General features: G+C 46.0%; 1 protein-coding gene across 3 annotated transcripts in view; it reads left to right on the top strand.

The window, feature by feature from the left end:
• EFCAB11 (EF-hand calcium binding domain 11) overlaps positions 1 to 25,903 on the top strand; it is a 175,767-nt gene that overhangs the window by 77,449 nt on the left and 72,415 nt on the right. Inside the window, exon 6 of one of the 3 annotated variants that reach the window (XM_027552716.1) lies at positions 19,871 to 20,032. The exons of the other annotated variants lie outside the window; for them this stretch is intronic. Within the exon in view, the coding sequence (XP_027408517.1) occupies positions 19,871 to 19,898 (28 nt within the window). The 3' untranslated portion in view covers positions 19,899 to 20,032. Of the gene's footprint in view, positions 1 to 19,870; positions 20,033 to 25,903 lie in introns of those variants that run through there. 3 annotated transcript variants of the gene reach the window in all.

Genomic DNA, 25,903 nt, shown 5'->3' with positions numbered 1-25,903 from the left:
TATGCACATTGCTTAGCAACAAGCAATTAAAAAAATGAAAAAAGAAGTACAAAAAGCAATTAAAGAGACGTATGCCTTGTAAAGTAATCAGGTACAAGGTGAAAATGAGACAAGCCAAGATGAAAAGTGAATTTAGACCTTAAAGAAGGTTAAAATAATATTCACATTTGTTAATTGTCTCTTAGGTCAGTTTTAAAAAACAGACACTGGCTTGTAATAACCATTAAATAAAATAATTGTCCAAAGTAGACCTATTGATTGCTATCAAAAATGTTCTCCATACTATTTGTATAAACATTGAAAATAGATTTAGATATTCATATGGTTTAATATTTTAAGAAAGTATATTTTAATTCAGTATGATAAAAACAAATCTGTGAAAATGATTACTTAAAAATATGATTTAGGAAGGCATTTGGCAATGATTTCCATCTTTCATTTTCTTATTTTGGATATAAGTTGTTGCTTTGTACATATTTAATACTTTATTTAAAATATTTAGAATAGCAGGTAGCATCCAACATGTTTGTAAAGTTCAAAAGCACCTTTATGTAAATAATAGCTTCTAAAGGCCAGTAGACGCATTTCAAAATAAGCAAATAAATCGATTCCGCCCATTCTCAACAGTGAAAATAGAACGCATTTCAATATATAAATTTAGATTTGACCTTGTAAACACTGAAAGCATTATAAACCTCAAATACCACAGTTACCACAGAATTCATCTGGTGAAAACTACTGTCTCAAAATATTCTTCAGAGTCTGTCTGAACTGCAAACTAGAATTTTCCTTCTCTCTTTTGAGAGTCTCAGGTTGTTTTCCTCTGACCTGTGTAGGCTGAGCACCAAAGAATTGATGCTTTTGAACCGTGGTGTTGGAGAAGACTCTTGAGAGTCCCTTGGACTGCAAGGAGATCCAACCAGTCCATCCTAAAGGAGATCAGTCCTGGGATTTCTTTGGAAGGAATGATGCTAAAGCTGAACGTCCAGTACTTTGGCCACCTCATGCGAAGAGTTGACTCATTTGAAGAGACCTTGATGCTGGGAAAGATTGAGGGCAGGAGGAGAAGGGGATGACGGAGGATGAGATGGCTAGCTAGCATCACAGACTCAATGGACGTGAGTCTGAGCAGACTCTGGGAGATGGTGGTGGACGGGAGCCTGGCATGCTGAAGTCCACGGGGTCGCAGAGTAGGAACATCTGAGCGACTGAGCAACACAGTAGTAATGACCAACATCGCGGCAGTGCAGTCCGAATCTCCAACAGTCTTGGAGAGAGCACGGACTTCATTACAAATGTAGAAAGAACTGAACAAAAAATGATAATGATCAGTCTCTTCATTATTGAGTTTTGGGACCTGAATGTCATTACTCATGATACAGTGTAGCAGCTTTCTGTGACTTAGAATTTTTCCTGCTCACTGTTTTGGGAATGATCAGTTGAAGTACACAGTTGGTTCTCAAAATAGTTACTCAGTGACTTACTATATAAAGGGTGCCTTTTGAGTCCCTGATGGCTCAGTTGGTAAAGAATCCGCCTGCAATGCACAAGATCCTGGTTTGATTCCTGGGTCAGGAAGATCCACTGGAGAAGGGAAAGGCTACCCAGTCAAGTCTCTTCAAAACTCTGCAGCGCCTACCGATTTTATATGTATTTATTGTTGTTGTTTGTTGTGCTTTTTGTTTGTCTTCAGCCATGTGGCCCAGAATGCAGGATCTTAATTCACCGACAAGGAATCAAACCTGTGCCCCATGCAGGGAAAGCATGGAGCCCTAACCCCTGGACCTCCAGGAATTCCTCTGATTGCACAATTAGATCACCTCAGTTCAGTCACTTCAGTCGCTCAGTCATGTCCGACTCTTTGCGACCCCGTGGACTGCAGCACGCCAGGCCTCTCTGTCCATCACCAACTCCCAGAGTTTACTCAAACTCATGTCCATCGAGTCGGTGATGCCCTCCAACCATCTCATCCTCTGTCGTCCCCTTCTCCTCCTGCCCTTAATCTTTCCTAGCATCAGGGTCTTTTCAAATGAGTCAGCTCTTTGCATAAGGTGGCTAAAGTATTAGAGCTTCAGCTTCAGCATTAATCCTTCCAGTGAACAGTCAGGACTGATTTCCTTTAGGATGGACTGGTTGGGTCTCCTTGCAGTCCAAGGGACTCTCAAGAGTCATCTCCAACACCACAGTTCAAAACCATCAATTCTTCGGCGCTCAGCTTTCTTTATAGTCCAACTCTCACATCCATACACGACCACTGGAAAAATCATAGCCTTGACTAGACAGACCTTTGCTGGCAAAGTAATGTCTGTGCTTTTTAATATGCTATCTAGGTTGGTCATAACTTTCCTTCCAAGGAGTAAGCGTCTTTTAATTTCATGGCTGCAGTCACCATCTGCAGTGATTTTGGAGCCCAGAAAAATAAAGTCTGACACTGTTTCCACTGTTTCCCCATCTATTTCCCATGAAGTGATGGGACTGGATGCCGTGATCTTCGTTTTCTGAATGTTGAGCTTTAAGCCAACTTTTTCACTCTCCTCTTTCACTTTCATCAAGAGGCTCTTTAGTTCCTCTTCACTTTCTGCCATAAGGGTGGTGTCATCTGCATATCTGAGGTTATTGGTATTTCCCCTGGCCATCTTGATTCCAGCTTGTGCTTCATCCAGCACATCCGGCCCGGCATGCCATATGATGTACTCTGCATATAAATTAAATAAGCCTGCCTGCCTGCCAAGTCGCTTCAGCCGTGTCTGACTCTTTGTGACCCCATGGGGTTCTCCAGGCAAGAACACTAGCCTGGGCTGCCACTTCCTCCTCCCAGGTAAATAAGCAGAGGGACAGCCTACCGCCTGAGGGCCTCCTTTCCCGGGTTTGTATAAGTCAGTTCCATTCTGGTTCTAACTGTGGCTTCCTGACCTGCACACAGGTTTCTCAGGAGACGGGTGAGGTGGTCTGGTTAACCCTACCTCCCTTTGTTTTACCAGCTTTAACTCATCTCAGACTCCATGTAGTTAACACATTCGCAGGATGGTTTAGCTTCAGAGTAACCAGGAGGAAATGCAACAGATAGCAAGAGTACAGACTGAGAGAAAACTGTTAATATATGAAAAAGCCTCTCATTCATGTGAATGTAATGGGGGAAAAACATGTTACATGTAAGTAAATATGTAATATGTGCAATGTAAGACTTTTCTCATTCTGCGGAGCCCCTAAAACTTTCTTAAAGGACAGTGAGGAAATGTACATCTTCCTCAACACCTGGGGACCCAGCTCATCAAGTTGGTCACTTCCTAAAGCCTTCCTGAGTCGGGAGCCGCATCCACAGGCCTGTCAGGAAGCCCTTGCCCCGGCAGTCTCGGGTCTTCGGCCCTAGACACACAGTAACAGGGCATCTTCCCCCTGGCCTTTCTGAAAAATAAGTACAAATTGCAAGAAATGCAGTACACGTTGTGAGCCGTCAGTACATTAGCTGTGACACCAGGAGATCTGATGGGAGTCAGGAGGAAAAGGTGTAAATTGCAGGATAATATCAAGGGGAGGTCAGTCTGTTAGTAATTCAGGGACTCTGATGGACTTAAAGAAAAGGCATGAATTACAGGGTAATATAAAGCAGAGGTCAGTACATTAGTAACACGAGAAAACTGGCAGCTTTGGGAAGAAAAGGTGCAAACCGCGGGATAGTGTAAAGCAGGCGCTTCGCTTTACAGACGCACTTACATCTGGTCAAGGAAGCACGCTGGCCGTACCTACCATGGCTGGAAGCTTCAGGATTTTTGTCCTTCCATTTCGCAGCAGATCTTTATGTCTTTTAGAATTATTAATTAGATTCTAAGTGAATATTGCAGAGAAGAATTATTATGCTTTTTAGTACAGAAAAAACTGAGTCAGAAAGATTCCCTCAAAGCCTCTGAATGCGTGAACCTGTAAAGCACATACTTGTCAGCTCTAATAAATGCATATCTTTGCGGGGGACACATTCCTGCACATGGTCACACATTCTTCCACAAGGCTCTGTCACTTCTGGGTTCAAGATGGAATTTAAAACAATCATGCCGTTTAAAACATTTTAAATAAAAATTTAATTGACGTATGACAGGTAATGATAGGCCGCGGGAACTCCTGGACCTCTCTCGTTTCTGCACATCTTAAGAGTAAGGCACTGACTGCCTTTTGTCCCACAGCCCCTTTTCAAGAATGTTTGTATAGCAAGCATCCTTGGAAGATGCAGTCAGTGTTTCCTCCCAGAACAAAAGGCAGGCGTGCTTACCAGCCGTCCTAAGAGGCCCGGGCTCTGCAAGCTCAAGGCCCCTCCTCTGGGACGTGGCTCTTTACATGCGTAGCCTCCTCTCCGAGCCCATCCACATCGCACCCCCCCACAGAATCCGGAGGTTCGGAAGCCGACGCAAACGCACGACGCTCGCGCTGCTTGCTGTGCTGCGAGTTACGACGTCCTCTGAGTCTGAGCCGGGAGACCTGGACCTTCTGCCGGCATCCGTGAGACCGATGGGCTGCTTTGGTAGCTTGCAGTGAGACTGAACTCTCAGATCCTTCACAGTTCTTAAGGGCTTCATCAGTGAGGATGGGATGCTCACAATGACACGGCTTTCTGGAAAAATGATTAGGAAATCACGGTTCTTAACAGAAGTTGAAGCAAGTCTGGGGGACTTGGTAGCAGATATGCTGACCAAGTTATACAGTCACCCAGGCAGCTGCGCGGTCTCTGCTTTGGTCCTTGTCGATGAAGAGCTGTTAGGGAGATAGTTGCCGTGGATTCACAGACAGCTGTCCAGAGCCGTCTGGGTTGCGCTTCCTCTTCTTCAGGCGTAGGGCTTCCCCACCAACACGGCGGCGGGAAGCCTCAAGTCCCCATCGTACACGCTAGAAATGACGAGCACACCGGCTCCTATTGAGTGAGCAGAAAGTTGTACCCCGTTTCAGATAACAGCTGTGTAGACAGACACCTATTCCGAGAATGAAGGGAATTTTGTGACCGCTGCGGGCAGGTTCCAGGAGAATCCTCAGGACTTTGGCCGAGTCTCCAGGGAAGTGAAGGCACGTGATGCCTGCGGAGGAAGGAAGACAAGAGCCGCGCCATGCTAAGCTCTATGTCTCCCACTTCAGATCCGTTTGGAGGGAGAGGTCTCCAAGCTTTCGCAGTGTTTGTGCAAACTAAATAATATTCTCTTGAGGGTCCATCTTGGCAAAAGAAAAAGTTGAAAGACAAGGGAACGATACATTTGAAGTTTAAGAGAGCGGCCGCTTCTGAAGGCAAGCACAGGGCTGAGGTCAGGAAGGCAGATGCAGGTACCACAGTAGTACTGGCAGTTCTCTAGTTCTTGGATGGGAGTGGGCTCGTAGGTTTCGGTTTCATTATCAAGCTTCATGAGGCAGCTGTTCGTGAACATATATTCACTCTTTTGTGTGTATCAACTATTACATAATAAATTTTTGTGACCAGGTTAGGGAATTTTAGTTTATAATTAATACTGTTGGATTGCTGTGAATGACATAGCGTCTGGTAGATTCCTATATGGATTTCAGTAGAGTACAGGATGGTGTCTTTCCTTGAGGGTGCTACCATATCGAACAGGAAAACGGGGCATCTACGCAACTTCGTGCAGGAAACATTAGAGAGGCTCCGTTTTGGACCTTCTCAGATAGTCGGGATATCATGACATTTTTGCAAATGAAGTACTCTCATATTTGCCTAAGCTAAGATCAATTTCCGCTGGATCATCGAAAAAGCAAGAGAGTTCCAGAAAAACATCTATTTCTGCTTTATTGACTATGCCAAAGCCTTTGACTGTGTGGATCACAATGAACTGTGGAAAATTCTGAAAGAGATGGGAATACCAGACCACCTGACCTGCCTCTTGAGAAATCTGTATGCAGGTCAGGAAGCAGCAGTTAGAACTGGACATGGAACAACAGACTGGTTCCAAATAGGAAAAGGAGTTCGTCGAGGCTGTATATTGTCACCCTGTTTATTTAACTTATATGCAGAGTACATCATGAGAAACGCTGGGCTGGAAGAAGCACAAGCTGGAATCAAGATTGCTGGGAGAAATATCAATAACCTCAGATATGCAGATGACACCACCCTTATGGCAGAAAGTGAAGAGGAACTAAAGAGCCTCTTGATGAAAGTGAAAGTGGAGAGTGAAAAAGTTGGCTTAAAGCTCAACATTCAGAAAACAAAGATCATGGCATCTGGTCCCATCTCCACATGGCAAATAGGTGGGGAAACAGTGGAAACAGTGTCAGACTTTATTTTTCTGGGCTCCAAAATCACTACAGATGGTGACTGCAGCCATGAAATTAAAAGACGCTTACTCCTTGGAAGAAAAGTTATGACCAACCTAGATAGCATATTCAAAAGCAGAGACATTACTTTGCCAACAAAGGTCCATCTAGTCAAGGCTATGGTTTTTCCTGTGGTCATGTATGGATGTGAGAGTTGGACTGTGAAGAAAGCTGAGCACCGAAGAATTGATGGTTTTGAACTGTGGTGTTGGAGATGACTCTTGAGAGTCCCTTGGACTGCAAGGAGATCCAACTAGTCCATCCTAAAGGAGATCAGTCCTGAGCATTCATTGGAAGGACTGATGCTAAAGCTGAAACTCCAATACTTTGGCCACCTCATGCGAAGAGTTGACTTATTCGAAAAGACTTGATGCTGGGAGGGATTGGGGGCAGGAGGAGAAGGGGACGACAGAGGATGAGATGGCTGGATGGCATCACGGACTCTGTAGACGTGAGTTTGAGTGAACTCCAGGAGATAGTGATGGACAGGGAGGCCTGGTGTGCTGCGATTCATGGGGTCGCAAAGAGTCGGACACAACTGAGCAACTGAACTGAACTGAACTGAACTGAAGATCAATTAAGAGTTATTTCTAGATTCTGTTCTTTTTCATTGCTCCTAAAAGCAGACTGTAAATGTTTTATATATTTATGGTGCTAAGGGGGCGTTATCCAGGCATTTGAAAAATTTAGGAAAATATTCTATGTACTCTACCCACTTCTCTCTCCCAGGAGAATGGAGAAATCTCATTTCCCTTCCTAACTCTGTCTTCTGTCTAGGAGAGAAAGAGAGAGCAGGCACCCTCGAAGTTTTTCTCAGGCAGTGAAACTCTAAGGAGAATTCTGTCCTTTTTTATCCCCCAAGAATGACTGCTGCTCCTTGCTGACCGATGAGCCCCACAGGAGGCCTCTGGGAGCTCTCCAGCCCCTCCGGGTGTGGAAGAACAGCAGCTCCTCGGCCTAGCTGACCTTGAGAGTTAAGACACTAGATTCTTTGGGAGGTCACCCCTAGGGTGCTGTCATCATACTACTGCTAAAGATTTTTATCACCCACTGGAGACTAAACGCTTTTCATGCTTTGTTTCATCTACTCTTTCCAGCACACCCAGGTGGCTGTTATCATCACCTCCATTTTATATTTGTTTGTTTGTTTGGCTGTGCTGGGCCTTGAGAGTCCCTTGGACTGCAAGGAGATCAAGCCATTCAATCCTAAAGGAAATCAACCCTGAATATTCATTGGAAGGACTGATGCTGAAGCTGAAGCTCCATTACTTTGGCCACCTGATGCAGAGAGCCAACTCATTGGAAAAGACCCTGATGCTTGGAAAGATTGAGGGCAGGAGGAGAAGGGGCTGACAGAGGCTGAGATAGTTGGATGGCATCACTGACTCGATGGATTTGAATTTGAGCAAACTCCAGGAGACAGTGAAGGAGAGGGAAGCCTGGCATGCTGCAGTCCATGGCGTAGTTCTAGCCAGAAGGCAAAGTCTGTTCTGCAGACTCTACAGCTCGTGCTTTTAGCAATGCGACAGCCTTGTCATCTCATCCCTTAATTCTAACAGTAACGTGGGGGCGTAAGGAACTTTTTTCCATCATGAACGTCAGAAGTTATGTAGTGGGAACAAGTGGGCAAGCTCTGTGACCTCCAGGCAGGACGGGGACTCCCTGGCTGATATCCTGTTACCCCTGTTTCTAGAGAATTTTATACTTTTCCTTCTTATCAAAAGCTTGTTTTGATCTGGGTAGTTAATATTGTTGGATAAGTTGGAGTTAACTTTTCTAAAGCGTGAGGAGGAGGGACAAGCCCCTCAGAGATGTTTTTATGTTGCTAAACGTGGCGACATTTCTTTCACCTGCATGCTTTTGTTTCTATGAGAAAGCGAGCAGGGTGCGAACTGCGCTTCTGTCTCTGGTTTTCTCGTGAAAGCCACGCAAGCCATTTTCCTCCTGGTCTATAATTGGGCCCTAGGAGGGAAGTAAATTACTTGACTCAAAACCAGGCTTCAAAGGCAGAGTTTGAAGTGTCTTTCTTTATCCTGAGCTTGCAGATTTGTCTTTAGTCGGCTACTGAGAAAAATAAACAAACAAATACTTTAATCTGACTTACAGAGCACTTAAAACAAGGAAGGCGGCAGAAAAGAAGCAGGAGGCGCCTCCCCGGGGGACGGCCCAGGCCGGCAGCATCTGGAAGGCAAGCGCTGCTGCCTGAGACGGGGGAGAGCCCCAGGGGAGTGTCTGCAGGAGAGCGTTCGGCAGGAGGAGGTTCGCGCCGCTGCTCTGTGGGGACTTGTGTCTCCACCTGTTCCTGTTGTTGTCTAGTTGCTAAGTCATGTCCAGCTCTTTGCGACCTCATGGACTGTAGCCCGCCAGGCTCCTCTGTTGACATGTACTTATCCGTACCTTATTTTGGCGGGAAAGACCATGAGTGTTAGTTGCTCAGTTGTGTGCGACTCTTTGTGACCCCAAGGACTGTAGCCCGCCAGGCTCCTCTGTCCATGGGATTCTCCAGGCTAGAATACTGGAGTAGATTGCCATGTCCTATAGTACAGCCACCGGAAAGCCACCCAGGGAATCTCTCTAGAAGGAAAGGGAGATTCAAGACCACAGGTGGGGGGTGCCCTTCATTTATGAGCTTAATGTAAGCCACTCTGCTTAGATAAGCGGGTGAGAGGTTCTGGGCTTCCCTCTACGGTCCTGGGACCCTCCTTAACCAGTGATGAGGCCCAGGAATACCTGTCATCCAGGCACCAGTCAGTGCAGGCGAGGCGCTCGCACCCTGCTGCTTGGCCGAGCTCACCCCGGAGCCGTGGGAATTTGTGGGGTCTTCTCCTCCCAAGTCCCGGGGATCCTTGATAACAGCCATGGGGGCAGGTCTGGGGTTTCTAGGGAAGCTAAACAGTGCCAGCAGCATAGGGGTATTTATGTCTTAAACCTTACACCTCCTTTCAGAACCTTACGGAGATGTGCGCGTCAGTAAGAGAGCGGGAGTGAATTACTTTCAGAGTCGATGGTGAGGCCGTCTAAGAGTCCCTGAAGCCTGTGTCCCCACAGCAGCCTTCCCCTGACACACTCGGGCGGCCACCAGTCTGCTCGTAGCTCTCAGGTTACCCCGTGGTGTTTGTCTCTGACACTCCTGTGCCGTTGGAGAGTCTGATTTTTTTAATATTTATTTATTATTTATTTGGCTGGACCAGGTCTTCCCTGGGACGTGAGGGGTCTTCACTCCTCATCGTGGCACGCATGGTTTTTGGTTGAGGCAGGCAGACTCTCAGCCGCGGCGTGGGGGGTCCAGTTAGTTCCATGATTGGGCGTTGAACCCCGGCCCCTGTGTCAGGAGCACAGAGGCTTAGCCACTGGGCCACCTGGAGAGCCCCAGATCTGAAGTTTAAGTAGGCTAAGTGTGGGGGTGTGGTAAGAGGAATTCAAATAAGGTGTAGATCCTATTTGTTTAGGACAGTTATGCATTATTTAAAACTTTGAACAGTGTTCCTCATTGACATAGTAGAATGACTGTATCAGCAGGAGTTTGGAAGAGGGGAATGGCAAACAAGGCTGCTGCTGCTGCTGCCGAGTCGCGTCAGTCGTGTCCGACTCTGTGCGACCCCATAGACGGCAGCCCTCCAGGCTCCCCGTCCCTGGGATTCTCCAGGCAAGAACACCAGAGTGGGTTGCCATTTCCTTGTCTAATGCATGAAAGTGAAAAGTGAAAGTGAAGTCGCTCAATTGTGCCTGACTCTTACGACCCCATGGACTGCAGCCCAACAGGCTCCTCCGTCCATGGGATTTTCCAGGCAAGAGGACTGGAGTGGGGTGCCATTGCCTTCTCCAAAACAAGGGTTAATGGCCAGTAAAAATTTCGTGATCTTTTGTTCTCTGTATATTTTATCTAAGTTTAAAGAGTTTGTTGTTGTTGTTGTTTATTTGTTTACTCTCTGGTTGTGGTGTGTGGGCTTCTCACGAGTGGCTTCTCTCGTGAAGCACAGGCCCCACGTGCGGGCTCAGTAATGGGGCACATGGACTGAGTTGCTCTGCAGCATATGCGATCTTAGTTCCCTGACCAGGGATCCAAGTCATGCCCCCTGCATTGGCAGGCAGATTCTTAACCACTAGACCACCGGGGAAGTCCTCAGTTCAGTTCAGTTCAGTTGCTCAGTCATGTCTGACCCTTTGCGACCCCATGGACTGCAGCACGCCAGGCCTCCCTGTCCATCACCATCTCCTGGAGTTTACTCAAACTCATGTCCATCAAGTTGGTGATACCATTCAACCATCTCATCCTCTGTCGTCCCCTTCTCCTCCTGCCTTCAGTCTTTCCCCAGCATCAGGGTCTTTTCCAATGAGTCAGTTTCGCATAGGTGGCCAAAGGATTGGTTTCAGCTTCAGCATCAGTCCTTCCAATGAATATTCAGGACTGATTTCCTTTAGGATGGACTGGTTTGATCTCCTTGCAGTCCAAGGGATTAGGGAAGTCCTAAAGAGATTTTAAAATTCAGAATAAATGAATGTCCATTTTTTAAAAACAGGAATGGTTTTATTTCTTACAATTTTTACCTCTCTAAATCATACAAAGCTATATTGAATTCAGAAATCTTGTCAAATAAGGCAAAATATATAACATTAGAAAATTTTAACCCCAGGTTCTTTCTGCAAAATATTAACCAACTGCATTTTGTTAATATTCACGTTAAGTAGTATCAAAACGAGCATTTGTGGCCATATCGACAAACATGCAACCTGTGCAGGGTGCTTCCTGGTTGCTGGGGATACAGAGGAATAGAAGGCGATCTTCTTGTCCTCAGAAACCAGCGTATTTGGAGAAAAGGACAGAAACATGGAAATAAACAGTAGCACATTATTCCCTGCCTGTTTCCACTAAGTCTAAGTGTTACTCGCTCAGTGCTGTCTTAACTCTTTGCGACCCCACGGACTGCAGCCCGCCAGGCTCGTCTGTCCATGGGAGTCTCCAGGCAAGAATACTGGAGTGGGTTGCCATTTCCTTCTCCAGGGGATTTTTCCCTACCCAGGAATTGAACCCTGGTCTCCCACATTGCAGACAGATTCTTTACTGTCTGAGCCACCAGGGAAGCCCCCTAGTTCCACTAGGTGAGATGAAATAAGCAGTTCAGAAAAGGGAGCGATTCTTCAGGGAGGGGTGGTCCTGCGGAGGATGAGAGAGGCTCTGATCCTGTAAGGAAGGGGAGGACCTCACAGGTTGCCAAGTAAGTTTGCTTTTGCAGTTGCATTTTATTCCATTTCCCCTAAAATTATTATTAGAGCATACTGTTTGATTCCAAGATTTGCTTTGGTATATTACAGTTTCCTATGGAATTGCTGGGATGCTGGGAAAGATTGAAGGCCAAAAGCGAAGAGGATGACAGAAGATGAGAAGGTTAGATAGGATCACCAACTCAGTGGAGATGAATCTGAGCAAACTCTGGGAGACAGTGAAGGCAGGGGAGGAAGGACTTAGTGACTGAACAGCGACAGCAATAGAATTGTTAGGATCTGGTCTCATGGATCACTTCTGACTGTGTGTTCTCCAAAACTTCTGTAATGGTTCCCTATTGTTCTTTTAGAATTATTTTACAATAATACAATTCTAAATTTCTTTTATAGTGAGAGCAAAACTATTGCCAGAAGCAAACTAGAAGATATAGGTATCAACAGGTGTGTTTCTTGTGACATAAATGTAGGGACCGTTTCTTATCTATCAGAGCTAAGGACTGTTCTACCTACACAGCCACTGTCTTTCAGCATCTGTTCCTCACTGCGGCCTTGACGTGACACATTCACTCGTGAGAATTTCAGAAAACTGAATCTGACTGCAGTCAAGCTGGCAGAGTTCTTCCCTGGATTTATTTGACATTAATTTGTTGGATTAGTCTTCAATCAATAAATTAGGAGTAAACGTGAAATTTCTGTTTAGTGTTATTTCTTCCCATTAATCATTTCCTGTCCCTGACTCTCCATCTCTTTCCACCAAGTCTGAGAGTGCCCGTCTTTGGCCCGTGAGTTCCTTCTGGGTAGGCCTCATCGACTCCCTGGAGCTTTGAGTAGTGCTCAATGAAAGCTTAGTGAATGAATGAAAACAGCATTTTACATATGATTAGAAAGAAGACATACGGAGGAGATTAGCTATAAATACACATGTATGATTTTAATTTTCACAGGCATTTTTTTTAAACAATCTTTTTAAAAAAAGTGTTTATTTGGCTGCCTCCAGTCCTCAATGCGGGGTGCAGCATGCAGGCTCTTAGGCTGCGGCATCGGGCTCTCTGGTTGCGGTTCTCAGGCTCCAGAGCGCAGGCTCAGCATTGCAGCACTTGGGTTTAGTTCTCCTCGGCACGTGAGATCTTAGTCCCTTGACCAGGGATCGAACCCCTGCATTGCAAGGTGGATTCTTAACCGCTGGACCACCGGGGAAGCCCCCTAAACAATCCATCTTATGAAAGTAACTTCCTGCTGGTCTTACCTAGTCAAAAGCTAATCTTGATTTGAAGGAGGCAGGATTTGTGAGCCTCTCAAGGAGGCTCATATTTTTGAACATCAGTTATTTTGTAAGAAGGGCCTGTTCTCTGTGACATATTAACACGTCTGATGAAGTGGATGTTCACGTTTTAGAAGCTCTTTGGCTGCCTCTTCTGCATAATTAAGTTCTTTTCAGAGCAGCTTCTACACTGTCGATGCCACATGTGTATTTCAGACTAGTGAACACAGCTAGAATCTGATCACCAGCTTCTCAAAGCCGTCCTCCGTTGCCCAGCAGGCGGCTTCCTGTCAGAATTCATTTCCCACTTGGAAAGTATCTCTCTGACCCGCTGACTTCTGGACACAATTCACCCTTCACGTATTTGAGTCTGCCCCGCGTCACCCGTCCTTAGCACCTCAGACGCCAAAAGACCCTCTTGTAATCAGAGTGATAAAAATCACCATAAACGTCAGGAGGCGGAAAGCTAAGAAGAAGGTTTGAAGACTTTCGTTCCCTTGATCTTTCTAATTTAAAAAATGCTTTTAGCATGTATCTATTTCTATTACGATAGTTTAAGAAATTAATGACTTATGGTTGAAGCCAGATGTTTTCTCAGTTCCTTCAGTCTTTGGATGATTCAGTTAAGCTTTGGCAGAGTTGCAGTAAATTCAGTTCAGTTTAGCAAACAGGGTGACCCTTTGGCTGGCCCTCCTGTTACTGTGGTCTCTACACGAACCGTGCTTTAGTTGCAATAAAGCTTGTGTGAGTGATCCAGATGTGCATGCTGGGGAAATTAAAATTCACCGTGGAAGAGGAGTAGGTTGGGCAGGTATCGTCCAAGAAGGAATTTCATGCTGGAGAAAGTAGAAGGTTTGGCTTACAAGGAGGGGAGTCATGCCAGGTAAGGGGCACTGAGATGGGATTCAGCAGGGCAGGTACCGATTCTTGGAGAGGGATGGGACATGAGAGAATGGTCTTCATCTGGCTTCAGGCTGCAGAACTGGTGCCCGGGAAGCCATGGTAACTGTCCAGGGCTTAATCGAGGAGGTCGTGTTTCCAGAGTAAAGGAGACGGACAGGTGAAGAGGAAGTCAGATCTTAGGAACGTTACACAGAAAGAATCTGATAGCCTCCAAGGCTAATTGGATGTTGGGAGCAGCGCTGAGAGAACTGTCTGTGAGCTCCCAGGGCTGGGAAGCCTGGGTGAGTGGGAGAGCTGTCCATTAGCACCCAGCACCTATGGTGCAGATCAGGTGCTTGGTAAGTGTTTGATGACTGAGTAAATGGCCTGCCTTGTATTACGCTCCACCCTGGTGGTGGAGAACCGTCAGACTAAGCATCAGAAGCAATTATGAGCTTAAAACCTGGAGATCTCCATGTCCCACGCCCCCACCTCTTAGTGTAGACGGGGGACTAGAGTGGGAAGCGGTCCAGGAAGAGGCTTGAGAGGATGCATGCGAGTGGGGGGAGCCGGGCAAGGAGAGGGCAGGAGAGAGCCTGCAATCTGCAGCTCCGTGAGAACAAGGGGAAGGCGGGGTGTTTCAGGGAGACAGAGTGGATGGAGGTGTCAAAAAATAAGAGGTCTAAGTTTGATTTTGTCCCGGAGAAGGGCACCTTGCTGATGCTTGAGGAGCCTCAGGGAAGTGGCAGCAGGGGATGCCAGCTGGCAAAGACCTGAGTAGGGAGGCCATGCTTATATCATTGGTGAGACTGTAGACAAGAGCCTTCCCTCAGTTATGTCCAGCGATGAACCGCTTTGAGGGAAGCCTACTCCTTAGCTGACTCGTGTTATGTCAGAAAATGCCAGTATGTCATTAATACCTGTAGCTGTAAAATGTACCTATTTCCACACTGTAACCCCAAAACATTATTTTTACAAACCATTTGAAGACAACATTTTTATTTTCTTTGATTCTACTCTTTCAAAATTTCGTTTATCCCTCTCGGAGATTTATTTCTAGGTCACTGATTCAGATTTCAAAACCAGCACTTTCTATGAGCTTATTTTATGCCTAGTAGAGTTGAAATTCAAACATTTTCTGAGAGTAGCAACTGAAATAGCTTCAAAGACATTTTTCACATCCACCTTGTTTTTTTCCTTTGCTGATTGTATCTTTTCCAAAATGCCCCAGATTGATAGCTCCTGGGATATAGTATGCCTGTAGTAACAACACAAGCTTTTGAGAATTGAGAAATATACTGTTTTTGTCCTGGCTCTTGAAGAGGTTCCTTTACTCCTAAGCGCAAGCTCCGGCCAAGGGGAAAAGTGCGAAGGAACAGGAGTCACAGGACCTAGCCTCAGTTCCCATCTTTGTTGTGTGATCTTGGAGACTGCAGTAGAGGGCCAATTAGGTCTCTTTCAAAACAAAAAAAAATCTCGGAAGATCCTCGTTGGTTATCCATTTTGAATAGAACAGTGTGTCTGTGCCACTGGCTCGATGGACGTGACTCTGAGTAAGCTCCAGGGGTTGGTGAAGGACAGGGAAGCCTGGCACGCTGCAGTCTGTGGGGTCGCAAAAAGTTGGACACGACTGAGCGACTGAACTGAACTGTGTGTACATGTCAACCTCAAACTCCCCAAATGTCCCTTCCTCCCATCCTTCCCCCGCTTCCGGCAACCGTGGACCTACCGTGTAGCCCAGGAAACTCTGCTCAGTGTTGTGTGGCAGCCCGGGTGGGAGGGGAGTTTGGGCGAGAAAGGACACGTGTGTATGGATGGCTGAGTCCCCCTGCTCTCCACCTGGAACTATCACAGTATTGTTAATCAGCTATACTCTAATATAAAAAAAAGTTTTTGTTTTTTTTTTAAAACTGCCATGGAATTTGCTACCAAAAGAAAATAATAAAATAAAATAAATCTCAGAATCCGTGAATATACTTTATCATTTAACTTAGTCATCAAGCCTACCGTATGGTATGATCCCACACTTGGAGATGTTCTGTTTACCGTGGAATGTCATCTGCCCCTTTGTTTGGCTGACTCTCTCATCCTTCTAACTGCATGGTGTGTATTTTCTGGTATCCAGCAGCCCCCAGCCCCCACACCCCAGCACCCAGCACCTATGGTGCAGGTCAGATGCTCGGTAAGGATTTGACGACTGAGTAGATGGCCTGTCATGTGTTACGCTCCACCCTGCTGATGCAGAACCATCAGACTAAGCATCAGAAGCGATTATGAGCTTAAGACCATGGAGAGCTCCATGTCCCACCCCTCCACCTTCAGTATTTGAGTTTCTATAAATCGGCCTTTCACATCCATACTTAAAAATATCCCCATTGGTCATGCTCATGTGAGAAGCGCTGATCCACCATCTGTGAGTTCCTGGAGGTCACAGATTATGGTTTCTATCAGCTCGCTCCCGGCCCCTTGGGTAATCTCTGGCGGAAAGTCGGTATCCAGTGTTCGTGAACAAATGACTCCAAACGTGGAGATTAACGATAAATGAGAACAAAATGCTCCTTCTTTTGGCTGCAGATATAACACCTTGAAACTTTAAATACTAATTTATACTACTCATAATATGTTCTATTTTTAAAGAAATGAATTGAATGCCCAAATTACCAGTTCTGATAAATTTAAAAATTGATGGTTTGTCACCTAATAATTGTGGCTAGAACTCCTTTGCTTTGTTTGCTTAATGCTTACAATTTAGTGATGAGTCATTTCCTTTCATTATTACTTGCCTTTCCATATTGTTGTTGTTCAGTCACTCGGTCATGTCCGACTCTGCGACCCCATGGACTGCAGCACGCCAGGCTCCCCTGTCCTTCACTATCTCCCAAAGTTTGCTTACATCATGTCCACTGAGTCAGTGGTGTTATCTAATCACCTCATCCTCTGCTGCCCGCTTCTCCTTTTGCCTTCTGTCTTTCCCAGAATCAGGGTCCTCTCCACGTATCTGCACCAGGTGGCCAAAGGATTGGAGCTTCAGCTTCAGCATCGGTCCTTCCAGTGAATATTCAGGGTTAATTTCCTTTAGGATTGACTGGTTTGATCTCCTTGCCTTGCCATACACCTTGTTTTAAGTTGTCTTTAAGAACTCACAACCTATTACTCTCTTTCAGTGACATAATTCTGATATTTTAAGCTATAGTTTCTTGATAGGTCATGATGTGAAGCCGGGAAAGACATAGAACCAGCATTAACTCTGAGTCATCTCACAGCTCATGATCGTGTGTGTCATATATCTATGCTCCAGAGAAGAGAGACAGCATTGGTTTTTAACTAAGAATATTATGCTATCCTTAATACAAAGCCCTTATCACTAATACCCTATTGACCTGTGTCTTATCTATTTTTGAGTAACAAATTACCATGAGGCTTAGCAGATTAAAGCAATAAACATTTTGTATCTCACATAATACCTGTGGGTTGGGAATCTGGGAATGACTGAGCTGCTGGTCCTGGCTTCTCTTGCCTCTCATAAAGTTACACTCAGGATGTCAGCCGGGACTGCGGTCATCTGAAGGCATGACTGGGGCCGGAGGACTCACCCCCCAGGTGGCCCCCGCAGACGCTGGGCATCCTGGTGCCTCTCGTCCTCATGAGGCCCCCTTGTCAGGGCTGTGGGAGTGTCTTCACGGTAGAGGGACCATCAGGTGTTCTGCTGGTGATTTCATATATGAACTTTCAGGAAGAAAAGAGAAAGGTTAGGTCAGTAGCAGTGGTAAGCCCAAATGTGGGTTAAAAAAAACCAAACAACACCCAGCTTAACAAAAGTGGTAAGTAAGCCAGGTATCAGGTGTTTACACAGCTATCCCATTTCAAAGAAGTTCTCTTCCGGTTCTTCTCCATCATCCCAGTCTTCTGTCTGCGTGAAACTTGCTCACATCCTGATTCTGGCAGTCACATGCTGCCACACTGCTTGGTCCGTATCTGTCTGCCCCACTGGACCGGAAGTGCAAGGTGCAGAGCTGTGACTTTCACCCTGAACCTCAGATGCTCAAGGCAGTGCCTGGCCCTTAGCTGATCTTTACTGTCTGTTGTTGAACTTCACAAGCCTTATACAACTGAATACCATTGTCTCCCTTTTCTCTGTAAGACTGGGTAACTTGATTGAAGGTCTGCAGATAGTAAGTGGCAGAGTTTGGGGTTCAAAGTCAGGTCTGGATTTTGTTCATCAGCTAAGATGGTGTTGTGAAGGCCCTCAGAGTCACCTGTGTGTCAGGAGGCCTCAAATGTCATCCTCGGGAGAAATTCCTTAGGAGATATCTCTGTATTTACCCAGAATGAATCACTATGGTTTAAGAGAGATTGCTTGAAGGAGACGTTTTTCTTTTTATGAAATTAAAGAATATTGAAGATAAACTGGCCTATTGCATTTGGGCTTCAAGCCAGTGTTTGGTGTTATCTGATGTGCTTTCATCTCTAAGTGGTTTGCAAAAAATTCCTCACACCTCAAGTGCAAAGGGAAAGTCTCTTTCTCTTTTTCCACTTTTTTCAGGGATTCTACCCAGGTTGATTTGAAAGATTTGAACATGGTGTTTAGATATGAAGTTGTTGTCAGTCTCTCAGTCGTGTCTAACTCTTTGCACCCCCATGACTACAGCATGCCAGGCTTCCCTGTCCTTCACCATCTCCTGGAGCTTGCTCAAACCCATGTCCACTGAGTTGGTGATGCCATCCAACCATCTCATCCTCTGTCGTCCACTTCTCCTGGCTTCAATCTTTCCCAAAAGCAAAAAGATAGGACATTGAAAGATAAACTCCCCAGGTCAGTAGGTGCCCAATATGTTACTGAAGAAGAATATACTTCTGGAGAAACAGCTCCAGAAGCAAAGAAGAGGCTGAGCCAAAGTGGAAACAACACTCAGTGGTGGATGTGACTGGTGATGGAAGTAAAGTCCCATGCTGTAAGGAGCAACACTGCATAGGAACCTGGAACGTTAGTCCATGAATCAGGGTGAACTGGAAGTGGTCAAACAGGAGATGGCAAGAGTGAACATGGACATCTTAGAACTGAAATGGACTGGAATCGGTGGATTAACTCAGACGACCATTACATCTACTACTGTGGGCAGGAATCCCTTAGAAGAAATGGAGTAGCCATCATAGTCAACAGAGTCGGAAATGCAGTACATGGATGCAGTCTCAAAAACGACAGAATGATCTCTATTCATTTCCAAGGCAAACCATTCAATATCACAGTGATCCAAGCCTATGCCCCAACCAGTAATGCTGAAGAAGCTGAAGTTGAACGGTTCTATGAAGACCTACAAGACCTTCTAGAACTAACACACAAAAAAGATGTCCTTTTCATCATAGGGGACTGGAATGCAAAAGTAGGAAGTCAAGAGATACCTGGAGTAACAGGCAAATTTGGCCTTGGAGTATGGAACGAAGCAGGGCAAAGGCTATTGGAGTTTTGCCAAGAGAACACACTGGTCATAGCAAACACCCTCTTCCAAAAACACAAGAGAAGGCTGTTCACGTGGACATCACCAGATGGTCAACACTGAAATCAGATTGATTATATTCTTTGCAGCCAAAGATGGAGAAGCTCTATACGGTCAAGAAAAACAAGACCAGTGGCTGACTGTGGCTCTGATCATGAACTCCTTATTGCAAAATTACAGATATGAAGTTGGAGATCAGTAAATGAGGAGATTGTTACGGACCCCCTGACTAAACTGATCACTGTAGGAAGCCTTCCTGCAAAGGTCTAGGTCCTAAACTAAGGACTCAGTGGATGAGCACATGCATTCAAGTGGTGTCTAATGTGTGCATCACCATGGGGACGGGATGTGTGGTGGAGGGGTGGATAAGTTGAGCATCGCCCCCGGGCCCCTGGACTGGGGATGTGAGTTCGTGGTGGCCCCGCTCAGTGTGACGGGGACACAGGCAGGGGAGAGGAGAGGGCTTGATGATGATGTCAGCTTGGGACGTGTCCGTGGGACAACCCGAACAGGTGTTCCGTCTGGACGTGGACCTCTAGGTCTGATGGCTCCAGGAAAGGGGAGTCACCAGGCTCTCTGGGAGAGGGCCTGGGGCTTAGCTGTGTCTGATGACGGTTCATGGATTGTTGGTGTGGAAACAGCTTCGGGGCACAGGCAGCCTTTCTTGGCTGTGCTGACCTTTTGGGAATCTCGGTGTGTATCGTTACAGCTCAGTGTCCCAGACAGACTGGGAGTGAACACGCCCTTGCTGTGGATGGAGACGGGAGCTGCCGCGTTTCTGGCCGACGAGCGCCCCGCCCTCTGCCAGGTCTTGCAGAGGCTGCTAAACGAAGCTTGCTCCTACTGGTGATTTGGCAATCCTAAATACCTCCTTTTTTTTTTTTAAATTTGCTATTAGCTTTCAGGGATGTTGGTATCTGTTCTGAAATGTCATTCAATTTCCTTTTTAAAAGAAAGCACAAATTCTTCTTTTATTCTCTTGGGAATATGCTTGTTAATAAAACTTGGTTCTTCCGTGTGGCTGTTGACGGAAATGGTTGTAGTGAGACCTCTTTGATTAGTCACTTACTGTCTGAGTCTGTGAATTATTTCAGATGTTCTCTCTCTCTCTGTCTTGATCCAAAGAGTTATCTTGCGACATAACGCACTTCGCTTTTATTATATTCAGTAAAACTTTACAGCTTATTCTCTCTTTTTGTGCTAATCTGATAGCATAATTAAAATGTCTGACTTCAGTTCTTTCCTTACAAATACTGCCCAGCTCTTCTGCCTTTAATTAACTGAAATCATTCTGATGTAAACAAATACCAGTTGCAGACGGCATTACCTATACTCCTTTCTTAGGAGAATTCAAGTACATCTCTTGTTTGTTAAATTATAGTCTTAAAGAAGCAAGTGACATATTTTGTCATTTTGTATGATGCCAATAGCAAACAAAGGCTCACTTCTGTGTTTTCATTCTTGTTACACCTTTTATTAAATATTCATCTGCAGAGCCAGTGTGGGCAGGAAGAGGGGAGATGGGCTTTAGAATCACACCAGCTTGAAGCTCTGAGCTCGGCCACTTCTCAGTGGCGCCACTTTGGATAAATTGCTTGACTACTTCCGGGCCTTGGTTTCCTTGCAGAGAAAATGAAGGTGATGGTATCTGCCTCGCGGATTATGGACATTCAGTGACACAGTGCAAGCCACATGCTTGGCACAGAGCCCAACACATAACAGGTGCCCAATAAATGCCATCAGTATCCATGTTGACACAGTAGAAGACGTTCTCCTAGCCAGTTCAGCAGCTTAAAGGAAGCGTCCAGTCCTTACACAGAGCCGTCTGGTGGGTGCCCGCGGCGTGTTGAACATTTGTAAGCAGAGGCTCCTCTGCAGCGCCGTCATGCACGTCTGCTCCAACTACTTGAGCGGTTTTCGTCCCCAGACCTCGTCTATGATGTTTATTCTCAGACCCCTTAATGCCAGCTGAACTTGCCCTTTAATTAGGGGATTTAATTAAATATTAGGCAAACAGAATGTCAGTACAAAAAGACAGCTGCTTTTTCTATAAAAAAAAAAAAGTTTTGGAAAGACTTAATAAAGGTAACTCAATAAAGTGAAGGAAAACTTCTGAGGACCTCGAGTGGTCATTCTCACAGAGATAGAAAGTAGAATCGTGGTGGCCAGGGACTGCGGGGGAGGGAAACGGAGACTTCTTCTTTAATGGGGACCGAGGTTCAGTCACAGCATTTCTGGAGATGGATGGTGGTGATCACTGCGAAATGCCACTTAATATGACTGAGCGGAGACAGTAAATTTTATGTTATGTCTATTTGATTACAATTTTAAAAATTGTTTTAATCTGCCGCATTAGCTGAGGGTTGGAGAGCTCTTAGAGACTGGCGAGCAGGGAATCCAAAAAGCTGCAGGAATTCCACATGTAGGGGTTTTCTATCGGTTTTTTAAGTTTTCTCATTCTCAGGAAACCGAAGTTGGATATTGTAGGTAATTCGTTTTAGGTGTAGTTCATTCGAGAAAGAGAACAAGTCGTGCTGATCCGTGTACCATTTCTCAAAGATGAGGGCTTTGGCATAGATCAGGATATAAGGAAATGAACACGTTTATATTTAAAATGTTAAGTCACACGTTTAAGTTACGTATGTGTCTTAGGTTGGGCTCCTGGGGAATAGACTGAGATGGAGATGTGCAGGAAGCTCGCTGGGGAGTGAGCGCTCTCAGATCCAGGCCTGGATGGGAGTGAGGAGGGCAGGACCAAGAGGAGAGTGGACGCCCAGGTGAGAGACGGGTGCCAGCCACCCTCCAGAGACGTGGCAGGCAGGCGTTCGCGCTTGTCCTCAGGCACTGATGAGGCGTCTGGTGTGGCCTGCCCCCCCCCCCCCCCGCCCCCGGGGACGTCCTATGGCTGCAGGTGGAGCCCAGGCAGCTCTCACCTGTCCACTCTCAGCAGGTGACACTTCCGGGTGAGGATCCGATGGCCCCCAGCATCGACACCTGGCTCTGTTTACTTTTTGCATGTTTCCCCTTTACAGCAATTTTTAAAAAATTGGCTGATTGGCTTCTTCTGGCAGCTTCCTGATGGGAGGGACTGGCTCTGGGGGAGTCTGGGTCTTGCTCTGATTGGACAGGGCCATGCTCAGTCAAGGAGCTTCCCTGTAGCTCAGACAGTAAAGAATCTGCTGCAATGCGGGAGACCTGGTTTCAGTCCCTGGGTCAGGAAGATCCCCTGGAGAAAGGAATGGCAATCCACTCCAGTATTCTTGCCTGGAGAATCCCATGGGCAGAGGAGCCTGGCAGGCCACAGTCCACGGGGTCGCAAATGCTTAGTAAATCTATAATCCAGTTTTCTGTTGATGGGCGGAGCTGAGTTCCTGCCCTGTGCTTTGGCTGGAGGCCAAACTGTGGTAGAGTTAATGGTGACATCCCTGAAAAGGGCTTGTGCCACCAAGTCCTGTGGCTCCCAGGATTGTTGTATTTAGTGCCCCTGGCCCCACGGCAGTCCACCACCAACCCATGCTTCCCCCAGAGACTCCCAGACTCTCACAGGCAAGCCTGGCTCAGTCTCTCTGGGGCCACTGCTCCTTTCTCCCAGGTCCTGGTGCACACAAGGTTTTGTTTGTGCCTTCCAAGAGTCTGTTTCCCCGGTCCTGTGCAATTCTCTAGTCAAGTCACACTGGCCTTCAAAGTCAAATTCCCTGGGGGTTCTCAGTCCCTTTGCTGGATGCCCAGATAACCAGAATGGTGTGATCACTCACCTAGAGCCAGACATCCTGGAAGGTGAAGTCAAGTGGGCCTTAGGAAGCATCAGTATGAACAAAGCTAGGGGAGGTGATGGAATTCCAGTTGAGCTATTTCAAATCCTGAAAGATGATGCTGTCAAAGTGCTGCACTCAATATGCCAGCAAATGTGGAAAACTCAGCAGTGGCCACAGGACTGGAAAAGGTCAGTTTTCATTCCAATCCCAAAGACAGTCAATGCCAAAGAATGCTCAAACTACCACACAATTGCACTCATCTCACACTCTAGTAAAGTAATGCTCAAAATTCTCCAAGCCAGGCTTCAACAGTATGTGAACTGTGAACTTCCAGATGTTCAAGCTGGTTTTAGAAAAGGCAGAGGAACCAAAGATCAACTTGCCAGCATCCATTGGATCATAGAAAAAGCAGGAGAATTCTAGAAAAACATCTACTTCTGCTTCATTGACTATGCTAAAGCCTTTGACTGTGTGGATCACAAACTGTAGAAAATTCTTCAAGAGATGGGAATACCAAACCACCTTACCTGCCTCCTGAGAAATCTGTATGCAGGTCAACAAGCAACAATTAGAACTGGACACGGAACAATGGACTGGTTCCAAATCAGGAAAGAGTACTTGTCACCCTGCTTATTTAACTTATATGCAGAGTACATCATGAGAAATGCTGGGCTGGATGAAGCACAAGCTGGAATCAAGATTTCCAGGGGAAATATCAATAACCTCAGATATGCAGTTGACACCACACTTATAGCAGAAAGCGAAGAGAAACTAAAGAGCCTCTTGATGAGAGTGCAAGAGGAGAGTGAAAAAACTGGCTTAAAACTCAACATTCAAAAAACTAAGATCATGGCATCCAGTCCCATCACTTCATGGCAAATAGATGGAGAAACAGTGGAAACAGTGACAGACTTTATTTGGGGGGGGGCTCCAAAATCACTGCAGATGGTGACTGCAGCCATGAAATTAAAAGATGCTTGCCCCTTGTAAGAAAATCTGTGACCAATCTAGACAGCATATTAAAAAGCAGAGACATTACTTTGCCAACAAAGGTCTGTCTAGTCAAAGCTATGGTTTTTCCAGTGGTGATGTATGGATGTGAGAGTTGGACCTTAAAGAAAGCTGAGCACCTAAGAATTGATGCTTTTGAATTGTGGTATTGGAGAAGAGTCTTGAGAGTCCCTTGGACTGCAGGGAGATCCAACAAGTCCATCCTAAAAGAAGTCAACCCTGAATATTCATTGGAAGGACTGATGCTGAAGCTGAAGCTCCAATACTTTGGCCACCTGATGTGAAGAACTGACTCATTTGAAAAGACCCTGTTGCTGGGAAAGATTGACGGCAGGAGAAGGGGATTACAGAGGATGAGGTGTCTGGATGGCATTACCGACTTGTTGGACATGAGTTTGAGCAAGTCCCAGGAGTTGGTGGTGGACAGAGAACCCTGGAGTGCTACAGTCCATGGGGTTGCAAGGAGCTGGACGACTGAGCAGCTGACCTAAACTGACTTGACTTTTAGTCCAGATGGCTTCAGACAAGAGTGTCTTCCCTGTTTATGCGTGCTCTTCTGAAGGTCTCACTGAGTTTCATCGTTACATACACCAAGTGTCCCATATGTGATATAGTAAGACTGTGAGGCTTAATCACAGTAGATAAATGTGTGGGATGTGTTTAATCCTCATATGATGTTTGGGACTCCATCAACTTCTAATACTTTCCAGGATATATTTTGAGATTCATGAAACCTCAGAATTTTGCTTCTTAAATTTCGACTTTTTTCTCTTTTTTTTAGCATTTGATTACTTTGCGTGGGGGTCGCTCAAGCTCTCCATTTTTGTGCCAAAGGTCAACTTCCTCTCACGCCCTGTGGCTGTACTTTTCTGTTTCCAGATTCTTCCGTGTTTCTCCATCTGCCACAGCTGACCGACCACGCCCGCCCCCTAACTTTACACTTTTCATTTGGACCTGCATCTTTGTACTTACCGCGGCTCTTGGCATGAGCGATGGCCAATCTCCAGGACGCCCGATGTCATTCTTGGATCGCTGGCTCTTCCGACCCTTAAGGGGACGTCCTGCGTGGGCCACTGTTCGTGGGGCTTTTGTTTGTTCTGTTCCTGTTGTTGGTTTCGTGTTTATTTAGCCGTGTGTTAGCGTGCAGCGCCGGAGCGGCAACTGCATTCACGCTGCTGTGCAACCACCTTAGAACCTTTTCACTTTGCACACGGAAACCCCCATTTGCCCTCTCCCAGCCCTGGCCAGCCGCCACTCACCTTCGTGTTTCTGTGCGTTAGACTACACGAGATACTTCGTATCAGTAAAATCTTACAGGGTTTCTCATTTTGGGCCGGCTTATTTCTGTCAGCAGCATGTCCTCAAGGCCGGTCTGCATTTAAAAGGAATTCCCTTTCTTTGAAAGGCTGAGTAGCATTCCATCGTGTGTGTGCACCACATTTTGTTTATCCCGTCATCCATCAATGGACATGTGGGTCGTGTCCACCTTTTGGTTATTGTGAGTGAGACTCATGAGTGTGAGTGCTCACGTTTTTAAGTGCAGACACATATTTTCATTTCTAGCAGCCTGCCATGCCCTACATTGTAAATGCTAGAGAGGGTGTCTGACCCTTTGCGAGCAGGGCCATAAATACAGCACCAGGATACTGTGATTACCCCACCGGGTCTCATTTCCCTCCGCGCGTTGGCTCGTGCTGACCTTTAGTAAGAACACCATTCAGTCTCATTTCTGTGATACTTAGGCCTTCATTTAGCCTTGTTTCGTTGTTTCCCTTGGTTTCAAATTTTCTCTCTTTATGCGAACTGGGGACTGAAGCCTGGCATTTGACTTGTGATCTTGTGCGTTCTGAAAGCTCATACATGTAATCGTGGAACAAATAAAGCAGCTGGAAGAAATCTTTCTTGAACAAAACCCAAGTGGGGCATTTGGGTGCGAGCCAGGATTTCCGCAGCTACCGAGGGAGATGTGAAAAGGC

The sequence above is a fragment of the Bos indicus x Bos taurus genome, chromosome 10 (assembly GCF_003369695.1).
Source record: "Bos indicus x Bos taurus breed Angus x Brahman F1 hybrid chromosome 10, Bos_hybrid_MaternalHap_v2.0, whole genome shotgun sequence".
Classification (NCBI taxonomy): Eukaryota; Metazoa; Chordata; class Mammalia; order Artiodactyla; family Bovidae; genus Bos; species Bos indicus x Bos taurus.
Note: the sequence above shows the minus strand (reverse complement) of the source record. Positions and strands in the feature narration are given on the sequence as shown.